The 23431-nt window shown below is 43.0% G+C and overlaps 1 protein-coding gene across 36 annotated transcripts in view; it reads right to left on the reverse strand.

Annotated features, from left to right (window-relative positions):
- LOC118381995 (protocadherin alpha-C2-like) overlaps positions 1 to 23431 on the reverse strand; it is a 227408-nt gene that overhangs the window by 78638 nt on the left and 125339 nt on the right. Inside the window, exon 1 of one of the 36 annotated variants that reach the window (XM_035768882.2) lies at positions 20201 to 22738. The exons of 30 other annotated variants lie outside the window; for them this stretch is intronic. In XM_035768882.2, coding sequence (XP_035624775.1) covers positions 20201 to 22585 — 2385 coding nt within the window. In that variant the 5' untranslated portion in view covers positions 22586 to 22738. Of the gene's footprint in view, positions 1 to 111; positions 2602 to 3428; positions 5944 to 6746; positions 9235 to 10256; positions 12773 to 17130; positions 19632 to 20200; positions 22739 to 23431 lie in introns of those variants that run through there. 5 more of the 36 variants (XM_052508253.1, XM_052508255.1, XM_052508272.1 and 2 more) reach the window with 5 other exon arrangements.

The raw sequence follows: 23431 nt of genomic DNA on the forward strand, positions 1-23431 counted from the left end.
TATGACAACTCTGAAACCGTTTGATAAATGTCTGTCATTATCCCAAAAACTGCATTAACAAAGCTGGAGTTTAAAACACATTTACACATTCGTGACGGATATTACTCTTACCTTGTCTTTGTTGGGTAACGTTTGAGTGCTGTTAAACGTGTCATTTCCATTAATACTGATCAGTTCTGCATCTGCAGGTGGATACGGTGCGGGGAAAACCACTACGTCACTCTTCAGTGTGTCCGAACTGAAACACACGTCATACTGCTGAGTAGATTTAGAGTAAAACCAGCTCCCGTCAGGGTGTGTGGTGATCATAGGGGCGCTGTACCTTCTGAAACTGTCGTCTGTCCTGTGGCATTTTACAGCTATTAAACTGATCAGGCTCAATAAAAATATCACTGACACCGAGGCAATGGCGATCAGCAAATACAAGTTTAAATCAGAGAAGCTTTCCTCCTTTCTCGGTACATTTTTGAACTGAGTCTTGATTTCACCTGTACTTTCAACCACCGCTATATCAATAGACACCGTCGCTGACAGTGAGGGTTCTCCGTTATCAGAAACCAACACGACCAACGGGTGTGTTTTCAAGTCATTGTCACTCATTCGCCTCTTAGTCCTTAGCTCCCCGGTGCTGGTTCCGATTCGGAAGAGGTTTGTTCCCTTAGGCTCAGTGATGTGATAAGAAAGCAGCGCATTGTAGCCAGAGTCGGAGTCTACAGCCCTGATCTTGGCCACAAAGTAGCCCGCTTCAGCAGAATAGGGAATGTTCTCAGAGTTAACGGAGCCGTGATCAGAATAGGGCGCTAGAATCCCAGGACTGTTGTCATTCTCATCCAGAATAAAAACGTTCACAGTCACGTTGCTGCTGAGAGGAGGAACACCAGAGTCTGTGGCCTGAACTTTAAACTGGAAAGTTTTTATCTCCTCGTAGTTAAAAGACTGCAGACTGACTATATCTCCGGTATCTGAGTTTATATTTACAGATGATGATATTGGAACACTTTTATCTAATAATGAATACGTAATCTTTGCATTTTCATCTGAATCAGGATCAAAAGCAGACATCGTATAAATGACGTCACCTACCGGACTGTTCTCTTTAACATAAACATTCATAATTGGTTCTGAGAAGCGAGGAGCGTTGTCATTCACATCAGAAACGTCTACAGTAATAACTCTGGTGCTGGAGAGAGGCGGGGTCCCTTCATCCTTAGCTGTGATGGTGACATTATACTGAGTAGCACTCTCCCTGTCCAGATGCCCGTCTACCACTAACGAATAATCGTTTTTGTGGTTCGACATCAGTTTGAAAGGAACAGACCCTACAAGTTTACTGTTACTGAAGCCATTTTTACCTCCATCTTTATCTGTAACTGTCACCAAGGCAACCACGGTCCCTATATCAGCATCCTCCTTTACTGGGTTTATTAATGACGTCACAGATATTTCGGGAGCATTGTCATTGAGATCAGTAACTTCAACCAACACTTTAGAATAACCACTGCGGGCCGTGGGGCCTTGGTCCGTCGCTTGCACACGTAACTCATATGCTGCATTTTCCTCGTGATCTAAATTCGCCTTGACAGTAATCGCACCACTTTGTGAATCTATGGAGAACATGTCTGCATAGTTCACATTTCCACGCTTCATAAAGCTATATAAAATGTCAGCGTGTGGACCCTCGTCTAAATCTGTAGCCTCTAACTTCAATAGTTGTGTCCCTAACGATATATTTTCATTAATACGGACCTTGTAGAGTGATTTGCTAAATGTTGGCGAGTTATCATTGACATCTATTACGTGAACAATGATTTGTGACGTCCCAGATCTGGGAGGTTTTCCTCCATCTACAGCGGTCAGTGTGAGCTGAATAACAGGCTGTTTCTCTCGGTCTAACGCTTTCTGCAGCACTAACTCAGCAGACACACTCTGCTCTCCACCGTTCTGTACATCCAGGGAAAAGTGTTCATTCGGGCTCAGCTTGTAGCTCTTTACCGAGTTACTGCCGGTATCTGCGTCATTCGCTATCGGTAGAGGGTATCTCTCACCGGGTGAAGAAGATTCTGAAATGTTAAATGTATGATACCGTTCAAGGAATGACGGTGAATTGTCATTTACGTCAATAACATTTACTTCAATGCGATGAAGAAACACAGGATGGCTCAATATGGCCTGTATATTTAGAGAGCACTTTACCGTATTCGGACAAAGCTCTTCTCTGTCTATTCTCTGGTTAACGAACAGTACTCCTGTTTTCAGATTAGCCTCGAAATACCTCTTACTCTGTCCGGAAACAATCTTTAGACCCCTCGACTCAATTTCCTGTATATTGAGGTTTAAATCCTTAGCGAGATTCCCCACAAACGTGCCTTTGTCCACCTCCTCTGAAACGGAGTAAGAGATCTGCGCTGCAGACCAGTCAAATAAACAAAGCAACGCGACGCACTGAATCCAAACGGCTTCTCTTTGTCTTCGACGACCCATCGCTGCGTGTACAAAACAAATTAATCCATAAGTCAAAATCGCATATCCATTAAAACCACAAAACGATCCGTTATATGTATATCAGAGATCCAATAGAGCCCACCCGTCTCCGTCTAATGTTGTTTCTCTTCACAAAGCTTTCGGGACTGGTGACACTTTTCTTTTTTCATTCTGAAAGGAGGAGTCTTAGCTTGTCAATGATGTATCTTCCGTTCGTGGTCTATAGTGACACCGTGTGTTGCTTTAATACATGACTCGTTTAGAATGAAGAGATTTCTCTGATGTGTTAGAATAGGCCTACAGAGATAACTTCAAGTAATCAAACTCGTGTTCGTAATTCACTCAGCGAAAGGTGCATGTATGTAAAAGAACGAACGTTTTTGTTCAAATGAAACAGACAGGGAAAGGAGCCAAAACGTCTCGCCACGTTGAACAATAAACCATGTGTGGATTATATCCTGATATCGATGGCAGAAGCTATACAAATCTAAGACGAGTAGCAGAGCATTGATACGGATAGCTCAAGGGTTATCGACATTGTAATGCTGCCAAGGCCGCAAAGACAACTCTGAAAAGCGAAATACCACGGTTTGCATACTTTCAATTTAACCAGTGACAATTATCGGTCTAGAAACATCACTGGACATTGTAAGCACAAAGCACAAACGATTTCAGCCCCATATAGAGCAGCCAAAACGATTTCACCGCTTGGTGAACGCGGTCATTTGGAAACAAGTATTCACGGTAGCCTATAAATCGTTGATACATTATGCATCCGTAGGCTGAAAATGGGGACACGTTATATCAATCTGAAACCTGCCGTGATGTCAACATATCTTCATATTTCCCAATACCACATATCTCTGTCTGTTTCCGCACAACACAAAACACATTGAAACTGGAAGTGCAGACACATTTCAACATCTGCGGAGGAGAGTTCCTCTTACCTTCTCTTTGCTGGGTAATGTTCGAGTCCTGTCAAACGTGTCATTTCCATTAATACTGATCAGTTCTGCATCTGCAGGTGGATACGGCGCGGGGAAAACCACTACGTCACTCTTCAGTGTGTCTGAACTGAAGCACACGTCATACTGCTGAGTAGATTTAGAGTAAGACCAGCTCCCGTCGGGGTGTGTGGTGATCATTGGGGCGCTGTACCTTCTGAAACGGTCGTCTGTCCTGTGGCATTTTACAGCTATTAAACTGATGAGGCTCAGTAAAAATATCACTGACACCGAGGCAATGGCGATCAGCAAATACAGGTTTAAATCGGAGAAGTTCTCCTCCTTTCTTGGTACGTTTCTGGATACAGTCTGGATTTCACCTGTACTTTCAACCACCACCACATCAATAGACACAGTCGCTGACAGTGAGGGTTCTCCGTTATCAGAAACCAACACGACCAACGGGTGAGCTTTCAGGTCATTGTCACTCATACGCCTCTTAGTCCTTAGTTCCCCGGTGCTGGTTCCGATTCGGAAGAGGTTGGTTCCCTTGGGCTCAGAGATGTGATAAGAAAGCAGCGCATTGTAGCCAGAGTCGGAGTCTACAGCCCTGATCTTGGCCACAAAGTAGCCCGCTTCAGCAGAATAGGGAATGTTCTCAGTGTTAACGGAGCCGTGATCAGAATAGGGCGCGAGAATCCCAGGACTGTTGTCATTCTCATCCAGAATAAAAACATTCACAGTCACGTTGCTGCTGAGAGGAGGAACACCAGAGTCTGTGGCCTGAACTTTAAAATGGAAAGTTTTTATCTCCTCGTAGTTAAAAGACTGAAGACTGACTATATCTCCTGTATCTAAGTTTATATTTACAGATGATGATATTGGAACACTTTTATCTAACAATGAATACGTCATCTTTGCATATTCATCTGAATCAGGATCAAAAGCAGACATCGTATAAATGACGTCACCTATCGGACTGTTCTCTTTAACATAAACATTAATAATTGGTTCTGAGAAGCGAGGAGCGTTGTCATTCACATCAGAAACGTCTACAGTAATAACTCTGGTGCTGGAGAGAGGCGGGTTCCCTTCATCCTTAGCTGTGATGGTGACATTATACTGAGTAGCACTCTCCCTGTCCAGATGCCCGTCTACCACTAACGAATAATCGTTTTTGTGGTTCGACATCAGTTTGAAAGGAACAGACCCTACAAGTTTACTGTTACTGAAGCCATTTTTACCTCCATCTTTATCTGTAACTGTCACCAAGGCAACCACGGTCCCTATATCAGCATCCTCTTTTACTGGGTTCATTAATGACGTCACAGATATTTCGGGAGCATTGTCATTGATATCAGTAACTTCAACCAACACTTTAGAATAACCACTGCGTGCCGAGGGGCCTTGGTCCGTCGCTTGCACACGTAGCTCATATGCTGCATTTTCCTCGTGATCTAAATTCGCCTTTACAGTAATCTCACCACTTTGTGAGTCTATGGAGAACATGTCTGCATAGTTCACATTTCCACGCTTCATAAAGCTATATAAAATGTCAGCGTTTGGACCCTCGTCTAAATCTGTAGCCTCTAACTTCAATAGTTGTGTCCCTAACGATACATTTTCATTAATACGGACCTTGTAGAGTGATTTGCTAAATGTTGGCGAGTTATCATTGACATCTATTACGTGAACAATGATTTGTGACGTCCCAGATCTGGGAGGTTTTCCTCCATCTACAGCGGTCAGTGTGAGCTGAATAACGGGCTGTTTCTCTCGGTCTAAAGCTTTCTGCAGCACCAACTCAGCAGACACACTCTGCTCTCCACCGTTCTGTACATCCAGGGAAAAGTGTTCATTCGGGCTCAGCTTGTAGCTCTTTACCGAGTTACTGCCGGTATCTGCGTCATTCGCTATCGGTAGAGGGTATCTCTCACCGGGTGAAGAAGATTCTGAAATGTTAAATGTATGATACCGTTCAAGGAATGACGGTGAATTGTCATTTACGTCAATAATATTTACTTCAATGCGATGAAGAAACACAGGATGGCTCAATATGGCCTGTATATTTAGAGAGCACTTTACCGTATTCGGACAAAGCTCTTCTCTGTCTATTCTCTGGTTAACGAACAGTACTCCTGTTTTCAGATTAGCCTCGAAATACCTCTTACTATGTCCCGATACAATCCTTAGACCCCTCGACTCCAGTTCCTGTACATTAAGGTTTAAATCCTTAGCGAGATTCCCCACAAACGTGCCTTTGTCCACCTCCTCTGAAACGGAGTAAGAGATCTGCGCTGCAGACCAGTCAAATAAACAAAGCAACGCGACGCACTGAATCCAAACGGCTTCTCTTTGTCTTCGACGACCCATCGCTGCGTGTACAAAACAAATTAATCCATAAGTCAAAATCGCATATCCATTAAAACCACAAAACGATCCGTTATATGTATATCAGAGATCCAATAGAGCCCACCCGTCTCCGTCTAATGGTGTTTCTCTTCACAAAGCTTTCGGGACTGGTGACACTTTTCTTTTTTTCATTCTGAAAGGAGGAGTCTTAGCTTGTCAATGATGTATCTTCCGTTCGTGGTCTATAGTGACACCGTGTGTTTCTTTAATACATTACTCGTTTAGAATGAAGAGATTTCTCTGATGTGTTAGAATAGGCCTACAGAGATAACTTCAAGTAATCAAACTCGTGTTCGTAATTCACTCAGCGAAAGGTGCATGTATGTAAAAGAACGAACGTTTTTGTTCAAATGAAACAGACAGGGAAAGGAGCCAAAACGTCTCGCCACGTTGAACAATAAACTATGTGTGGATTATATCCTGATATCGATGGCAGAAGCTATACAAATCTAAGACGAGTAGCAGAGCATTGATACGGATAGCTCAAGGGTTATCGACATTGTAATGCTGCCAAGGCCGCAAAGACAACTCTGAAAAGCGAAATACCACGGTTTGCATACTTTCAATTTAACCAGTGACAATTATCGGTCTAGAAACATCACTGGACATTGTAAGCACAAAGCACAAACGATTTCAGCCCCATATAGAGCAGCCAAAACGATTTCACCGCTTGGTGAACGCGGTCATTTGGAAACAAGTATTCACGGTAGCCTATAAATCGTTGATACATTATGCATCCGTAGGCTGAAAATGGGGACACGTTATATCAATCTGAAACCTGCCGTGATGTCAACATATCTTCATATTTCCCAATACCACATATCTCTGTCTGTTTCCGCACAACACAAAACACATTGAAACTGGAAGTGCAGACACATTTCAACATCTGCGGAGGAGAGTTCCTCTTACCTTCTCTTTGCTGGGTAATGTTCGAGTCCTGTCAAACGTGTCATTTCCATTAATACTGATCAGTTCTGCATCTGCAGGTGGATACGGCGCGGGGAAAACCACTACGTCACTCTTCAGTGTGTCTGAGTTGAAACACACGTCATACTGCTGAGTAGATTTAGAGTAAGACCAGCTCCCGTCGGGGTGTGTGGTGATCATTGGGGCGCTGTACCTTCTGAAACGGTCGTCTGTCCTGTGGCATTTTACAGCTATTAAACTGATGAGGCTCAGTAAAAATATCACTGACACCGAGGCAATGGCGATCAGCAAATACAGGTTTAAATCAGAGAAGCTCTCCTCCTTTCTTGGTACGTTTCTGGATTCAGTCTGGATTTCACCTGTACTTTCAACCACCACTACATCAATAGACACAGTCGCTGACAGTGAGGGTTCTCCGTTATCAGAAACCAACACGACCAACGGGTGAGCTTTCAGGTCATTGTCACTCATTCGCCTCTTAGTCCTTAGCTCACCGGTGCTGGTTCCGATTCGGAAGAGGTTGGTTCCCTTGGGCTCAGAGATGTGATAAGAAAGCAGCGCATTGTAACCAGAGTCGGAGTCTACAGCCCTGATCTTGGCCACAAAGTAGCCCGCTTCAGCAGAATAGGGAATGTTCTCAGAGTTAACGGAGCCGTGATCAGAATAGGGCGCGAGAATCCCAGGACTGTTGTCATTCTCATCCAGAATAAAAACGTTCACAGTCACGTTGCTGCTGAGAGGAGGAACACCAGAGTCTGTGGCCTGAACTTTAAACTGGAAGGTTTTTATCTCTTCATAGTTAAACGACTGTAGGCTGACTATATCTCCTGTATCTGAGTTTATATTTACAGATGATGATATTGAAACACTTTTATCTAATAATGAATACGTCACTTTTGCATTTTCATCTGAATCTGGATCAAAAGCAGTTATTGTTTTAATGACGTCTCCTACCGGACTGTTCTCTTTGACATAGACACTAATCACGGGTTCTGAGAAGTGAGGAGCGTTATCATTCACGTCAGAAACCTGTACAGTAACAACGCTGGTGCTGGAGAGAGGCGGGGTCCCTTCATCCGTAGCTGTGATGGTGACATTATACTGAGCAGCCCTCTCTCTGTCAAGAGGCCCGTCGACCACTAACGAATAATAGTTCTTGTAGTTCGACTTTAGTTTAAAATGAACAGACCCTACAAGTTCACAGTTAGTGAGGCCATTTTGGCCTCCATCGTTATCAGTTACTGTCACCAAGGCGACCACTGTCCCCATCTCGGCATCCTCTTTCACTGGACTCATGAGTGACGTCACTAAGATTTCTGGGGCATTGTCATTGACATCAATAACATCAACTAACACTTTACCATGTGCACTGCGAGGTGAATGCCCTCGGTCCATCGCCTGAACTCGAATTTCAAATGCAGGACTATCTTCATGATCCAAATTTCCCTTGACTGTAATTTCACCCGTGTCTGAATTGATGGCAAACATGTTTGAGGGGTCCAGATTTCCACGTTTTAAGAAAGAATACACTATCTCACCATTTACGCTCTCATCTAAATCTGTTGCAGTGAGAGTTAATATATTTGTCCCAAAAGGCGCGTTTTCATGAACACGAACTTTATAAAGCGGCTTAGAAAATACTGGAGAATTGTCATTAACATCAATTACGTTCACTACTATCAGCAATGTCCCAGATCGTGGAGGTTTTCCTCCATCTACAGCGGTCAGTGTGAGCTGGATCACGGACTGTTTCTCTCGGTCTAACGCTTTCTGCAGCACCAACTCAGCAGACACACTCTGCTCTCCGCTGTTCTGTACATCCAGGGAAAAGTGTTCATTCGGGCTCAGCTTGTAGCTCTTTACCGAGTTAGCTCCTATGTCTGCGTCATTTGCTATCGGTAGCATATATCGCTCGCCCGGCGTTGAAGACTCAGAGATGTTAAATGTGTGGGATTTTTCAACAAAAGATGGTGTGTTATCATTAATATCTAAAATATTAACCTCAATACGATGCAGAAGCACAGGATGGCTTAATATGGCTTCGATATTCAAAGAGCACTTTATCGTATTCGGACAAAGCTCCTCTCTGTCTATTATCTCGTTAACTAACAGTAATCCTGTTTTCAGATTCGCATCAAAATACCTCTTACTATGTCCCGATACAATCCTTAGACCCCTCGACTCCAGTTCGTGTACATTAAGGTTCAAATCCTTGGCGAGATTCCCCACAAACGTGCCTTTGTCCACCTCCTCTGAAACAGAGTAAGAGATCTGCGCTGCAGACGAGCCAAATAAACAAAGCAAGGCGACGCACTGAATCCAAAAGCTTTCTCTTTGTCTTCGAGGATCCATCGCTGCATGTATAAAAACAACTCAATCCAATAACTAAGGGTCATGTATCCATCAAAACCCGAAGTATTCCGTTAAATGTCGGACATTCTGTACACAGCTCAGCCCTCTCCGTCTCATCACCTCGACCGTTTCTCTTCACAACGCCCCTCCGACAGTGACGCTATTCTGTATTGTCCTTCAGAGGAGGAGTATAAAAACACATTTGACTTCGCTGCTTTCCGTGGTCTATAGTGACACCCTGTGTTACGTGTTCGATTTCATGTCATTGTATATAATACATAGTTGACCTCTTGTGATAGTAGTGAGCAAAGTAGCAAAGATCACTGTGTATAACCAGCGACCAATGTCGTGTCAAATCTGAATCAACTACATGATAGAGTCAACCACACCGTAGAGTTGAACTCGAATACACTTCATGACAAGTGCAAAAGCGTGAAATGATAAAGATGGGAACATTTAAAATGAGTTATTATTATAGTCAGTTAGAAATAGTGGTAATACAGTTTAGATACAAGGACAGCTGTCGTTATTTGATCGCCCATAGAAACTGCCAGATAGAATGTTAACTGGGGAGACAAAGCAGAGAGATGAAACATTTGAAATAAAAATCAACTCTCTACCACTTGAATGATTCCATTCCACTTTCAACGATGATAGGCATTGATTCGAAAAGGCCTCTGCCCCTCGAAACGAAAGAACACTAACAGTTTCAGCACCACGGACAGCGTCTGTACTTTCACAGCGATGTGATTTTCCACATTGTTTTATAAAAATATAAAAATGTAACCTTTATTTAACTAGACAAGCTAGTTAATGAGAATTATTATTTACAATGACAACAATGACAGCCTAACCCTAATCCGGACGACCTTGGGGCAATTGTGCGCCGCCCTATGGGACTCCCAATCACGGCCGGTTGTGATACAGCCTTGAAATATTGTTCCCGCAATGTATGCCAATATATATTCTCATAAGATATCAAAAACAAAATTGACCATGGAAACACGTGGAGGCCTATAACTCTGAAGCCATGATACAACTACATTTGACAAATGTCTGTAATTTTGCAAAAAAACTGCTATATCAAACTGTGCTGGGGTTTTAAAACATTTTCACATTCGTGAAGCATATTCATCTTACCTTGTCTTTGTTGGGTAATGTTTGAGTCTTGTTGAACGTGTAATTTCCATTAATACTGATCAGTTCTTCATCTGCAGGTGGATACGGTGCAGGAAAAATCACTACGTCACTCTTCAGTGTGTCTGAGTTGAAACACACGTCATACTGCTGAGTAGATTTGGAGTAAGACCAGCTCCCGTCGGGGTGTGTGGTGATCATTGGGGCGCTGTACCTTTTGAAACTGTCGTCTGTCCTGTGGCATTTTACAGCTATTAAACTGATAAGGCTCAATAAAAATATCACTGACACCGAGGCAGTGGCGATGAGCAAATATAAGTTTAAATCAGAGAAGCTCTCGTCCTTTCTTGGTACGTTTCTGTATTGAGTCTGGATTTCACCTGTACTTTCAACCACCACTACATCAATAGACACAGTCGCTGACAGTGAGGGTTCTCCACTATCAGAAACCAACACCACCAACGGGTGAGCTTTCAGGTCATTGTCACTCATTCGCCTCTTAGTCCTTAGTTCCCCGGTGCTGGTTCCGATTCGGAAGAGGTTGGTTCCCTTGGGCTCAGAGATGTGATAAGAAAGCAGCGCATTGTAACCAGAGTCGGAGTCTACAGCCCTGATCTTGGCCACAAAGTAGCCCGCTTCAGCAGAATAGGGAATGTTCTCACTGTTAACGGAGCCGTGCTCAGAATAGGGCGCGAGAATCCCAGGACTGTTGTCATTCTCATCCAGAATAAAAACGTTCACAGTCACGTTGCTACTGAGAGGAGGAACACCGGAGTCTGAGGCCTGAACTTTAAAACTGAATATTTGTATCTCCTCATAGTTAAAAGACTGCAGGCTGACTATATCTCCTGTATCTGAGTTTATATTGACCATTGTAGACAGCGGTAGTGAGTTGCTGTTAATCTCTAATGAGTAGGTCACCTGACTATTTTCACTGACGTCAGCATCAACTGCAGAGACTGTTTTAATTACATCTCCTATCGGACTGTTTTCTTTCACATAAACATTAATCACGTTTTCTGAGAAGTGAGGAGCGTTGTCATTCTCATCAGAAACCTCCACCGTAATAACGCTGGTGCTAGAGAGAGGCGGGGTCCCTTCATCCTTCGCTGTGATGGTGACATTATACTGAGAAGCCGTCTCTCTATCAAGAGGCCCATCTACAACTAACGAATAATAGTTTTTATAGTTTGTCTCCAATTTAAAGGGGACTTTATTCTCTACTTCACAATGTACAACCCCGTTTTTGCCACCATCTTTATCTAGGACTGACACGAGAGAAATGGCAGTGCCAACCTTAGCGTTCTCCTTCACTCTGTCTAAGAGTGACGTCACAGTGATCTCAGGGGCATTGTCGTTGATGTCCACCACTTCTACCAATACTTTACAGTGTGCTGCCATCGGGGGCTGGCCTCTGTCGCTTGCCTCTACCCGGATCTCGAACGCCTTTCTTTCCTCAAAGTCAATATTGCTTTTTACTGTTATAACGCCAGAGTTGGGGTCGATATCGAATATATCTAGAATACGGTCTTGGTCTTTATTCCTAAGAGAGTAGACAATCTCACTATTTGTACCTTCATCAGCATCAGTCGCGTTCACAGTGAATACCGTTGTTCCTATGAGCACATTCTCGGAAATTTGAGTCTTATACAAAGAGCTAGTAAATACCGGAAGGTTATCATTAATATCTAAAACATTAACAATAATCTGTGACATACCAGACCTCTGTGGATTTCCTCCATCGACAGCGGTCAGTGTGAGTTGTATCACAGGCTGTTTCTCTCGGTCTAAAGCTTTCTGGAGCACCAACTCAGCGGACACACTCTCTCCTCCATTGTGTATGTCAAGAGAGAAGTATTCATTAGGACTAAGCTTGTATGTGCTAACAGTATTCTTACCAACATCCAAATCAGAAGCCTCTGATAAAGTGAATTTAACTCCAGGTAAAGTGTTCTCAGCTACGTTTATAGTTTGGGATTTCGCACTAAACGACGGAGCGTTATCATTAACATCTACAATATTCAGCTCTAAACGGTAAAGCTTCAACGGATTGTTGATAACGGCCTCTACGATGACTGTACATTTCAGCTCCTCTGCACAGAGCTCCTCTCTGTCTATTCTTTCATTCACATAGAGAACACCAGTCTTTAGATTTACCTCGAAATACTTTCTCTTTGACCCGGTGATAATCTGAAACATACGCAACTCCAAATCCTGGACATTGAGGTTTAGATCCTTAGCGATATTTCCCACGGAAGTCCCCGGGTTTACCTCCTCTGAGACGGAGTAGGAGAGCTGCCCGGACACCGCTTCCCAGTAACACTCGAGCAGCACAATAACAAAATACGTCACAATAGATATCCTTCTATTCAGTAAAGACATAATTCCATCGAAAGTGAGCTGATCATAGACCCGACGAGAATAATATCCGTCAAACAATCAAAGCATCCAAAAATATACGTATCAAATTCAGCTTATTATTTACACCTATGTGTACTCCGCTTCGACCAGTCTCCCTCTCGTCCTGCATCTCTTTGTAACAAAGCCCCGAGAAATCACTTCTCCCTCTGAAACTGGGAGGGGCCTCGAGACCAAATATAATATCTCAATGCCACGGTCAACAGTGACGTCAAGTGGTAAATGTACGAGCTTCAGAAAATCACATAAAATGACATGACACTCAGACACAAGCTAAGCATGATGACAATACAATTATGAACAAAAATATAAACGCAACATGCAACAATGTCAAAGATGTTGCTGATTTACAGTTCATATCAGGAAATCAGTCAATTGAAATAAATTCATTAAGACCTAATCTATGGATTTCACATGACCGGACAGGGGTGCAGCCTGCAGCCATGGAGAGCATAGGCCAACTCACTTCGCAGCCAAGCCCACCCACTGGGGAGCTAGGCCGAGCCAAAAGAACTCCTCACCCCCACCACCACCACCACCACACACTAACCAGACGACCATGAAAGTGAAGAAGCCAGAAGTGGAGGTCCTGTGAGGCCAGTTGGACCTACTGCCAAATTCTCTAAAATGACATTGAAGGCAGTTTATGGTAGAGAAATTAACATTTAATTCTCTGAAGACAGATGTGGTGGACATTCCTGTAGTCAGCATGCCAATTGCAAGTTCCCTCACAACTTAAGATGTATGTGGCATTGTGCTGTGTGACAAAATTGCACATTTTAAAGTGGCCTTTTGTTGTCCCCAGCACAAGGTGCACCTATGTAATGATAATGCCGTTTAATCAGCATCTTGTAATGCCACACGTGTCAGGTGGATCGATTATCTTGACAATGGAGAAATGCTTACTAACAAGGACGTAAACAAAGTTGTGCACAACATTTTTGAGAAATAAGCTTTTTGTGCATATGGAACATTACTGGGATCTTTTGTTTCAGCTCATGAAACATGAGACCAACACTTTACCTTTTGCGTTTATATTTTTGTTCAGTGTATATCTATGCTCTTGTGTAAGTTTTGTTTACTATAGCAAGGTCTGCTAAACATACAAAAGCAAGCAAAAACCTCTTTTGGCTAAGAAACCTGGCAAAAGAGGACAGGACAAAAACGGGTGGGTTTCAGCACCATGGACAGCGGACACATGATCCTCTAGATAGGGAGCGGATAGTGTAGGGAGCGGATAGTGAACATTTTTGCAACTTGTTGAAGCAGTAAGATCCCAATTATTTAACTGATTATTCAAAAACGCTGTCATCGATAGACAATGGGAAGCACGCCAAAGCATACACATTTTTGGCAAAGGGATGGATGGAATCTGATTTCTGTGTGAAATAAAACATTTATTTCTTACCTTCTCTTTGTTGGGTAATGTCTGAGTCCTGTCAAACGTGTCATTTCCATTAATACTGATCAGTTCTGCATCTGCAGGTGGATACGGTGCGGGAAAAACTACAACGTCACTCTTCATTGTGTCTGAGCTGAAACACACGTCATACTGCTGAGTAGATTTAGAGTAAGACCAGCTCCCGTCAGGGTGTGTGGTGATCATTGGGGCGCTGTACCTTTTGAAACTGTCGTCTGTCCTGAAGCATTTTACAGCTATTAAACTGATCAGGCTCAATAAAAATATCACTGACACTGAGGCAATGGCGATCAGCAAATACAAGTTTAAATCAGAGAAGCTCTCCTCCTTTCTTGGTACGTTTCTGTATTGAGTCTGGATTTCAATGGTACTTTCAACCACCACTACATCAATAGACACAGTCGCTGACAGTGAGGGTTCTCCGTTATCAGAAATCAACACGACCAACGGGTGTGTTTTCAAGTCATTGTCACTCATTCTCCTCTTAGTCCTTAGTTCCCCGGTGCTGGTTCCGATTCGGAAGAGGTTGGTTCCCTTGGGCTCAGAGATGTGATAAGAAAGCAGCGCATTGTAACCAGAGTCGGAGTCCACAGCCCTGATCTTGGCCACAAAGTAGCCCGCTTCAGCAGAATAGGGAATGTTCTCAGTGTTAACGGAGCCGTGCTCAGAATAGGGCGCGAGAATCCCAGGACTGTTGTCATTCTCATCCAGAATAAAAACGTTCACAGTCACGTTGCTGCTGAGAGGAGGAACACCAGAGTCTGTGGCCTGAACTTTGAACTGGAATGTTTTTATCTCCTCATAGTTAAAAGACTGCAGGCTGACTATATGTCCAGTGACTGAGTTTATATTGACCATTGTAGACAGTGGTACTGACTTGTTTTTACTCTCTAAGAATGAGTAGGTCACATGACTATTTTCATTGACGTCAACATCAACTGCAGACACGGTTTTAATTTCATCTCCAATCGGACTGTTCTCTTTAACATAAACATTAATCACTGGTTCTGAGAAGCGAGGAGCGTTGTCATTCACATCAGAAACGTGCACAGTAATAACGCTGGTGCTGAAGAGAGGCGGGGTCCCATCATCCGTAGCTATGATGTTGACATTGTACTGAGAAGCCCTCTCTCTGTCAAGATGCCCATCGACTACTAAAGAGTAATAATTTTTATAGTTCATCTCTAATTTAAAGGGGACTTTATTCTTAACCTCGCAATGTACCAACCCATTTTTGCCACCATCTTTATCGAGGACTGACACGAGAGCAATTGCAGTGCCAACCTTAGCGTCCTCTTTCACTGTGTCTAAGAGTGACGTCACAGTGATCTCAGGGGCATTGTCGTTGAGGTCCACCACTTCTACCAATATTTTACAATGAGATGCCATCGGGGGCTGCCCTCTGTCACTCGCCTGGGCACGGATCTCAAATGCAGTATGTTCTTCATAGTCAATTTGACCTTTAACTGTGATTATCCCCGTTTTTGGCTCAATATCGAACATCTGGAGGATATGATCCTTCTCATTTTTGCTGATAGAATAAACAAGGTGACTATTCGTACCCTCATCAAAGTCTGTCGCATTTAAAGTTATGACCGTCGTTCCTATTGGTGCATTTTCAATCATACGTGTCTTGTACAAAGACGTGGTGAAAACTGGAGCGTTATCATTTATATCCAGAACATGAACTATTACTTCCAATGTGCCTGACCTTGCTGGATTTCCACCATCTAAAGCGGTCAGTGTGAGCTGGATCACAGGCTGTTTCTCTCGGTCTAAAGCTTTCTGCAGCACTAACTCAGCAGACACACTCTCACCCCCTTTGTGCACCGCTAAGGAAAAATGCTGGCTATGGCCCAGTTTGTATGTATTGAGAGCATTCTTTCCAACATCTACATCAGATGCGTCTAACAATGGAAATCGTACCCCTGGAAAAGTGTTTTCAGCAATGTCTATAGTTTGTGATTTCGCTCGGAAAGATGGAGCATTGTCATTAACATCTAAAATATTCATTTCTACACGGTAGAGTTTCAACGGATTGTTGATAACGGCCTCTACACTGACTGTACATTTAGGAGCATTTGCACAGAGCTCCTCCCTGTCGATTCTCTCATTCACATAGAGAACACCAGTCTTTAGATTTACCTCGAAATACTTTCTCTTGGACCCGGTGATAATCTGAAACATACGCGGCTCCAAATCCTGGACATTGAGGTTTAGATCCTTAGCGATATTTCCCACGGAAGTCCCCGGGTTTACCTCCTCTGAGACGGAGTAGGAGAGCTGCCCGGACACCTCTTCCCAGTAACACTCCAGCAGCACAACCACTAAATACGTCACAAAATATCTCCTTCTATTCGGTAAAGACATATTTCCATCGAAGGTGAGCTAAGCATAGATCCAAAGATACGAATATTTGTCAAACAATCAAAGCTTCGAGAAATATGTTTCCAATCCAGATTTTTTACACGGTAAACATTGATTTTGCCTCCGACCAGTCTCTGTCTCTTTCTCTCACTCACCCTGCGTCTCTTTGTAACAAAGCCCCGAGAAATGTTCTCACCCTCTGAAACTGGGAGTGGCCTCGAGACACCAAAAACAATATCTCATTGCCACGGTCAACAGTGACGCCAAGTGGGGCATTTACGCAACAATGTATGAGTTTAGATTATCAAATTACATTACATTTCAGAAAACCCAGACACAAGCCAAGGCTGGTGATCATAATATCTCATTACAAGTGTAAGTTAATATGAGTAGCTCTAATAAATGTACTAAGCGCAATCACCTCATTAGCTCAAACACCAAGAAAAATACCATTATCCGTTTCAGCACCATGGACAGCACACGGACATTTATATTTACAACGGGTAAAGAACACACAATTTTTACAACTTACATAGGCAGTTAAACGTACATTAAAGAGCAAACGACAACACCATCAAAATACCTTAAAAAGCACAACAAAGCAGAGTAAATGCTCAGTAAATGACAGGAGAACAGAATATTTATGTGCTAATTGAAAACATGATGTCTTACCTTGTCAATGCTGGGTAATGTTTGAGTCCTGTTAAACGTGTCATTTCCATTAATACTGATCAGTTCTGCATCTGCAGGTGGATACGGTGCGGGGAAAACCACTACGTCACTCTTCAGTGTGTCTGAGCTGAAACACACGTCATACTGCTGAGTAGATTTGGAGTAAGACCAGCTCCCGTCAGGGTGTGTGGTGATCATTGGGGCGCTGTACCTTTTGAAACTGTCGTCTGTCCTGAAGCATTTTACAGCTATTAAACTGATCAGGCTCAATAAAAATATCACTGACACCGAGGCAATGGCGATCAGCAAATACAAGTTTAAATCAGAGAAGCTCTCGTCCTTTCTTGGTACGTTTCTGTATTGAGTCTGGGTTTCACCTGTACTTTCAACCACCACTACATCAATAGACACAGTCGCTGACAGTGAGGGTTCTCCGTTATCAGACACCACCACGACCAACGGGTGAGCTTTCAGGTCATTGTCACTCATTCGCCTCTTAGTCCTTAGTTCCCCGGTGCTGGTTCCGATTCGGAAGAGGTTGGTTCCCTTGGGCTCAGAGATGTGATAAGAAAGCAGCGCATTGTAACCAGAGTCGGAGTCTACAGCCCTGATCTTGGCCACAAAGTAGCCCGCTTCAGCAGAATAGGGAATGTTCTCAGTGTTAACGGAGCCGTGATCAGAATAGGGCGCGAGAATCCCAGGACTGTTGTCATTCTCATCCAGGATAAAAACGTTCACAGTCACGTTGCTGCTGAGAGGAGGAACACCAGAGTCTGTGGCCTGAACTTTAAACTGGAAAGTTTTTATCTCCTCGTAGTTAAAAGACTGCAGACTGACTATATCTCCAGTGACTGAGTTTATATTGACCATTGTAGACAGCGGTACTGAGTTGTTTTTACTCTCTGAGAATGAGAAGGTCACATGACTATTTTCATTGACGTCAGCATCAACTGCAGACACGGTTTTAATGACTTCTCCTATCGGACTGTTCTCTTTAACATAAACGTTCATCACTGGTTCTGAGAAGCGAGGAGCGTTGTCATTCACATCAGCAACGTGTACAGTAATAACGCTGGTGCTGGAGAGAGGCGGGGTCCCTCCATCCGTAGCTGCGATGGTAACATTGTAATGAGACGCGCTCTCTCTGTCTAGAGGACCATTTACTACTAATGAAAAATAGTTTTTATAGTTTGTCTCCAATTTAAAAGGGACTTTATTCTTAACCTCACAATGTACCAACCCATTTATGCCACCGTCTTTGTCGAGGACTGACACGAGAGCAATTGCAGTGCCAACCTTAGCGTCCTCTTTTACTGTGTCTAAGAGTGACGTTACTGATATCTCAGGGGCATTATCGTTTATGTCTAGTACTTCAATCAACAATTTGGAGTGAGATGTCATCGGAGGATTGGCCCCATCATTTGCTTGAAGACGGATTTCAAAAGCTTTGTTTTCTTCAAAATCTATTTTTCTTTTGTTTGTAACAGTCCCCGTTTTTGTGTCTACTACAAAAATATCAGCAAAGTTGCCTTTTCCAAACTCGCTAAATGAAAAAAACACTTCACCATTTGGTCCTGCATCTAAATCAGTAGCATTTAGTGTTATTATTGAGTTTCCAATCGGTACGTTTTCATAAACACTGGCTTTGTACAGCGATTTACTGAAAACTGGTGGGTTGTCGTTTATGTCTAACACATTAACTATAACAGCCATACTACCAGACTTCGGTGGATTTCCCCCATCTACAGCGGTCAGTGTGAGCTGGATCACAGGCTGTTTCTCTCGGTCTAAAGCTTTCTGCAGCACTAACTCAGCAGACACACTCTCTCCTCCTTTGTGTGTAGCGAGAGAAAAATATTCATTGTGACTAAGCTTGTATGTACTAACGGTATTCTTACCAACATCCGCATCATGAGAGGATTTTAGGGGGAATTTAGCACCGGTTAATGTGTTTTCTGTTATATTGATATGTTGGGACCTCGTAGGAAAAGACGGGGAATTATCATTAACATCTAGAATATTTATTTCTATTCGATAAAGCTTCAACGGATTGCTGATAACAGCCTCTACACGGACTGTACATGTTAGATCCTCTGCACAGAGCTGCTCTCTGTCGATTCTCTCATTCACATAGAGAACACCAGTCTTTAGATTTACCTCGAAATACTTTCTCTTGGACCCGGTGACAATCTGAAACAGACGCGACTCCAACTCCAGGACATTGAGGTTTAGATCCTTAGCGATATTTCCCACGGAAATCCCCGGGTTTACCTCCTCTGAGACGGAGTAGGAGAGCTGCCCGGACACCGCTTCCCAGTAACACTCCAGCAGCACAAACACCAAATACGTCACAATAGAGCTCCTTCTATTCGGTAAAGACATAATTCCATCGAATGAGAGCCACGCATAGATCAAAAGAGATGAGTATCCTTCAATTAATCAAAGCATAAAACAATATATTAATCAAATCGAATTTCTACACGGTAAACACCATGTCGCCTCCGACAGCAGCATCTCTCTCTTTATTCCTCTCTTTGTAACAAAGCCCCGAGAAATCTCCTCACCATCTGATGCTGGGAGGAGCCTAGAGACTCACATAAAATCTCAAAGCCACGGTCAATAGTGACGCCACGTGGCACCGGAACGAGCTTACAATAATTATTCAGAAAATCACATTATTCTACGACACAAAGGCAAAACCTGTGCATTTGAACAATAATATATCCGATAACTTAATTTAAGTTCTGCACTACATGTCAGGGTCTACAAAATACAGGCCTACAAAACGACAAAAAAGCTATTCGCTCAAGTAAACAACCAATGTTTGAGCAAGATGGCTTTCAGCACCATGGACAGAGCACCAAAGTTTGAATTTACAGCGGGTAAAAACCAAGCCGTATTTAAAACTTATAAAGTAATTAAGAAGTCCGTTATTTCACTGAACATTCAGATGAGACAGTGAAGTAAATGTCAACGTCATCAAAACATTGAGAAGCATGAAACAAGGAAAACATGTTCAGTAAAGAATAGAAAATTATTACTATGTTTAGAAAAAAACGGTATTTCTTACCTTCTCTTTGTTGGGTAATGTCTGATTCCTGTTAAACGTTTCGTTGCCGTTAATACTGATAAGTTCTGCATCTGCAGGTGGATACGGCGCGGGAAAAACCACTACGTCACTCTTCAGTGTGTCTGAGCTGAAACACACGTCATACTGCTGAGTAGATTTGGAGTAAGACCAGCTCCCGTCAGGGTGTGTGGTGATCATAGGGGCGCTGTACTTTTTGAAACTGTCGTCTGTCCTGTGGCATTTTACAGCTATTAAACTGATCAGGCTCAATAAAAATATCACTGACACCGAGGCAATGGCGATCAGCAAATACAAGTTTAAATCAGAGAAGCTTTCTTCCTTTCTTGGTACGTTTCTGTATTGAGTCTGGATTTCACCTGTACTTTCAACCACCGCTACATCAATAGACACAGTCGCTGACAGTGAGGGTTCTCCGTTATCAGAAACCAACACGACCAACGGGTGAGTTTTCAGGTCATTGTCACTCATTCGCCTCTTAGTCCTTAGTTCCCCAGTGCTGGTTCCGATTCGGAAGAGGTTGGTTCCCTTGGGCTCAGAGATGTGATAAGAAAGCAGCGCATTGTAGCCAGAGTCGGAGTCTACAGCCCTGATCTTGGCCACAAAGTAGCCTGCTTCAGCAGAATAGGGAATGTTCTCAGAGTTAACGGAGCCGTGATCAGAATAGGGCGCGAGAATCCCAGGACTGTTGTCATTCTCATCCAGAATAAAAACGTTCACAGTCACGTTGCTGCTGAGAGGAGGAACACCGGAGTCTGAGGCCTGAACTTTAAAATTGAAAGTTTTTATCTCCTCATAGTTAAAAGACAGCAGGCTGACTATATCTCCAGTATCTGAATTTATATTGACCATTGTAGACAGCGGTAGTGAGTTACTGTTACTCTCTAAGAATGAGTAGGTCACATGACTATTTTCACTGACGTCAGCATCAACTGCAGACACTGTTTTGATTAGCTCGCCTATCGGACTGTTCTCTTTAACATAAACGTTAATCACTGTTTCTGAGAAGCCAGGAGCGTTGTCATTCACATCAGCAACGTGTACAGTAACAACGCTGGTGCTGGAGAGAGGCGGGGTCCCTTCATCCGTAGCTGTGATGGTGACATTATACTGAGAAGCCGTCTCTCTATCAAGAGGCCCATCTACAACTAACGAATAATAGTTTTTATAGTTTGTCTCCAATTTAAAAGGGACCTTATTCTTAACCTCACAATGGACAACACCATTTTTTCCACCATCTTTATCGAGGACTGACACGAGAGCAATTGCAGTGCCAACCTTGGCGTCCTCTTTCACTGTGTCTAAGAGTGACGTCACCGTGATCTCAGGGGCATTGTCGTTGAGGTCCACCACTTCCACCAACACTTTACAGTGCGCTGCCATCGGGGGCTGGCCTCTGTCACTCGCCTGGGCACGGATCTCAAACGCAGGTATTTCCTCGAAGTCAATATTCCCTTTAACTGTAATGATACCTGTTTTAGAGTCTATTTGAAAGATATCTAAGAAATGGTCCTGTTCCTTGCTCCTAAGAGAGTACACAATTTCACTATTTGTACCTTCATCGACATCGGTGGCATTTAAGGTGATGATCGTTGTGCCGAGGGGCACATTTTCCAAAATTCGGGTCTTGTATAATGAATTACTAAAAACTGGAGCGTTATCATTGTTATCCAAAACATGAACAATAATCTGTGACATACCAGACTTCGGAGGGTTTCCTCCATCGACAGCGGTCAGTGTGAGCTTTATCACTGGCTGTTTCTCTCGGTCTAAAGCTTTCTGCAGCACTAACTCAGCAGACACACTACCTCCCCCTTTGTGTGTATCAAGCGAGAAGTATTCATTCGGACTAAGCTTGTATGTGCTTACAGCATTCTTACCCACATCAGCATCAGAGGCCTCCGACAGAGCGAATCTAAGTCCAGGTAATGTGCTCTCAGCAATGTCTAAAGTTTGAGAATGTATTCTAAAAGACGGATCATTATCATTAACGTCTAAAATGTTCATTTCTAGACGGTAAAGCATCAACGGATTGTTTATAACGGCCTCTACGCTGACTGTACATTTCGAAGACTTCGAACAGAGCTCCTCTCTGTCTATTCTCTCATTCACATAGAGAACACCAGTCTTTAGATTTACCTCGAAATACTTTATCTTGGACCCGGTGATAATCTGAAACATACGCGATTCCAACTCCAGGACATTGAGGTTTAGATCCTTAGCGATATTTCCCACGGAAGTTCCCGGGTTTACCTCCTCTGAGACGGAGTAGGAGAGCTGCCCGGACACCGCTTCCCAGTAACACTCCAGCAGCACAAGCACTAAATACGTCACAATAGAGCTCCTTCTATTCGACAAAGACATCATTTTATCGAACGTGAGCCGAGCATAGATCCAAAAAAAACGATTATGCGTCAATTAATCCAAGCATCGAAAAATGATGTTTCAAATCCAGCTGAATATTTTTTACGGTAAACGCTGATGTGGCTTCCGACCACTCCGTTTCTCTCTCGTCCTGGGTCTCTTTGTAACAAAGAGCTGAAAAGTCTTGCCACCCTCTGAATCTGGGAGGGGCCTCGAGACTCGAATATAATATCTTAATGCCATGGTCAATAGTGACGCCAGGTGGTGAATGCACAAGCATACACCAACTCCGAATATCACAATGACACCCATCCAAACACAATATAAGCATGACGACGACACATTTATGTGCTATTTCATATGAACATTTCTGCTAAAATGTCTGCTAATTATAGCAAAAAAACGTATTCACAACATTACTTCAAATAACTGGCAAAATCACGCAGCCGAAGACTTTGATGATTTTCAGCACCATAGACAGCACCCGTGTGCTTCACTTCACAGCGCGAGAACAGTAAAACATTTGAACTTTTACAGGCAGCAAGATATATATTATTTCATTGAACATTCAAATGAGAAAGAAAGGTCAACGTCATACAAAGACATTAAGAAGTACAAAAAAGACAGAAAAAAAAGTATAATTGAAGGATATGAGACTAATTGATTTCTGGGTTAAGTGAAAACTATGTTCCTTACCTCGTCTTTGTTGGGTAATGTTTGAGTCCTGTTAAACGTGTCATTTCCATTAATACTGATCAGTTCTGCATCTGCAGGCGGAAATGGTGGGGGGAAAACCACTACGTCACTCTTCAGTGTGTCTGAGCTGAAACACACGTCATACTGCTGAGT

Source organism: Oncorhynchus keta, chromosome 4, assembly GCF_023373465.1.
Source record: "Oncorhynchus keta strain PuntledgeMale-10-30-2019 chromosome 4, Oket_V2, whole genome shotgun sequence".
Classification (NCBI taxonomy): domain Eukaryota; kingdom Metazoa; phylum Chordata; class Actinopteri; order Salmoniformes; family Salmonidae; genus Oncorhynchus; species Oncorhynchus keta.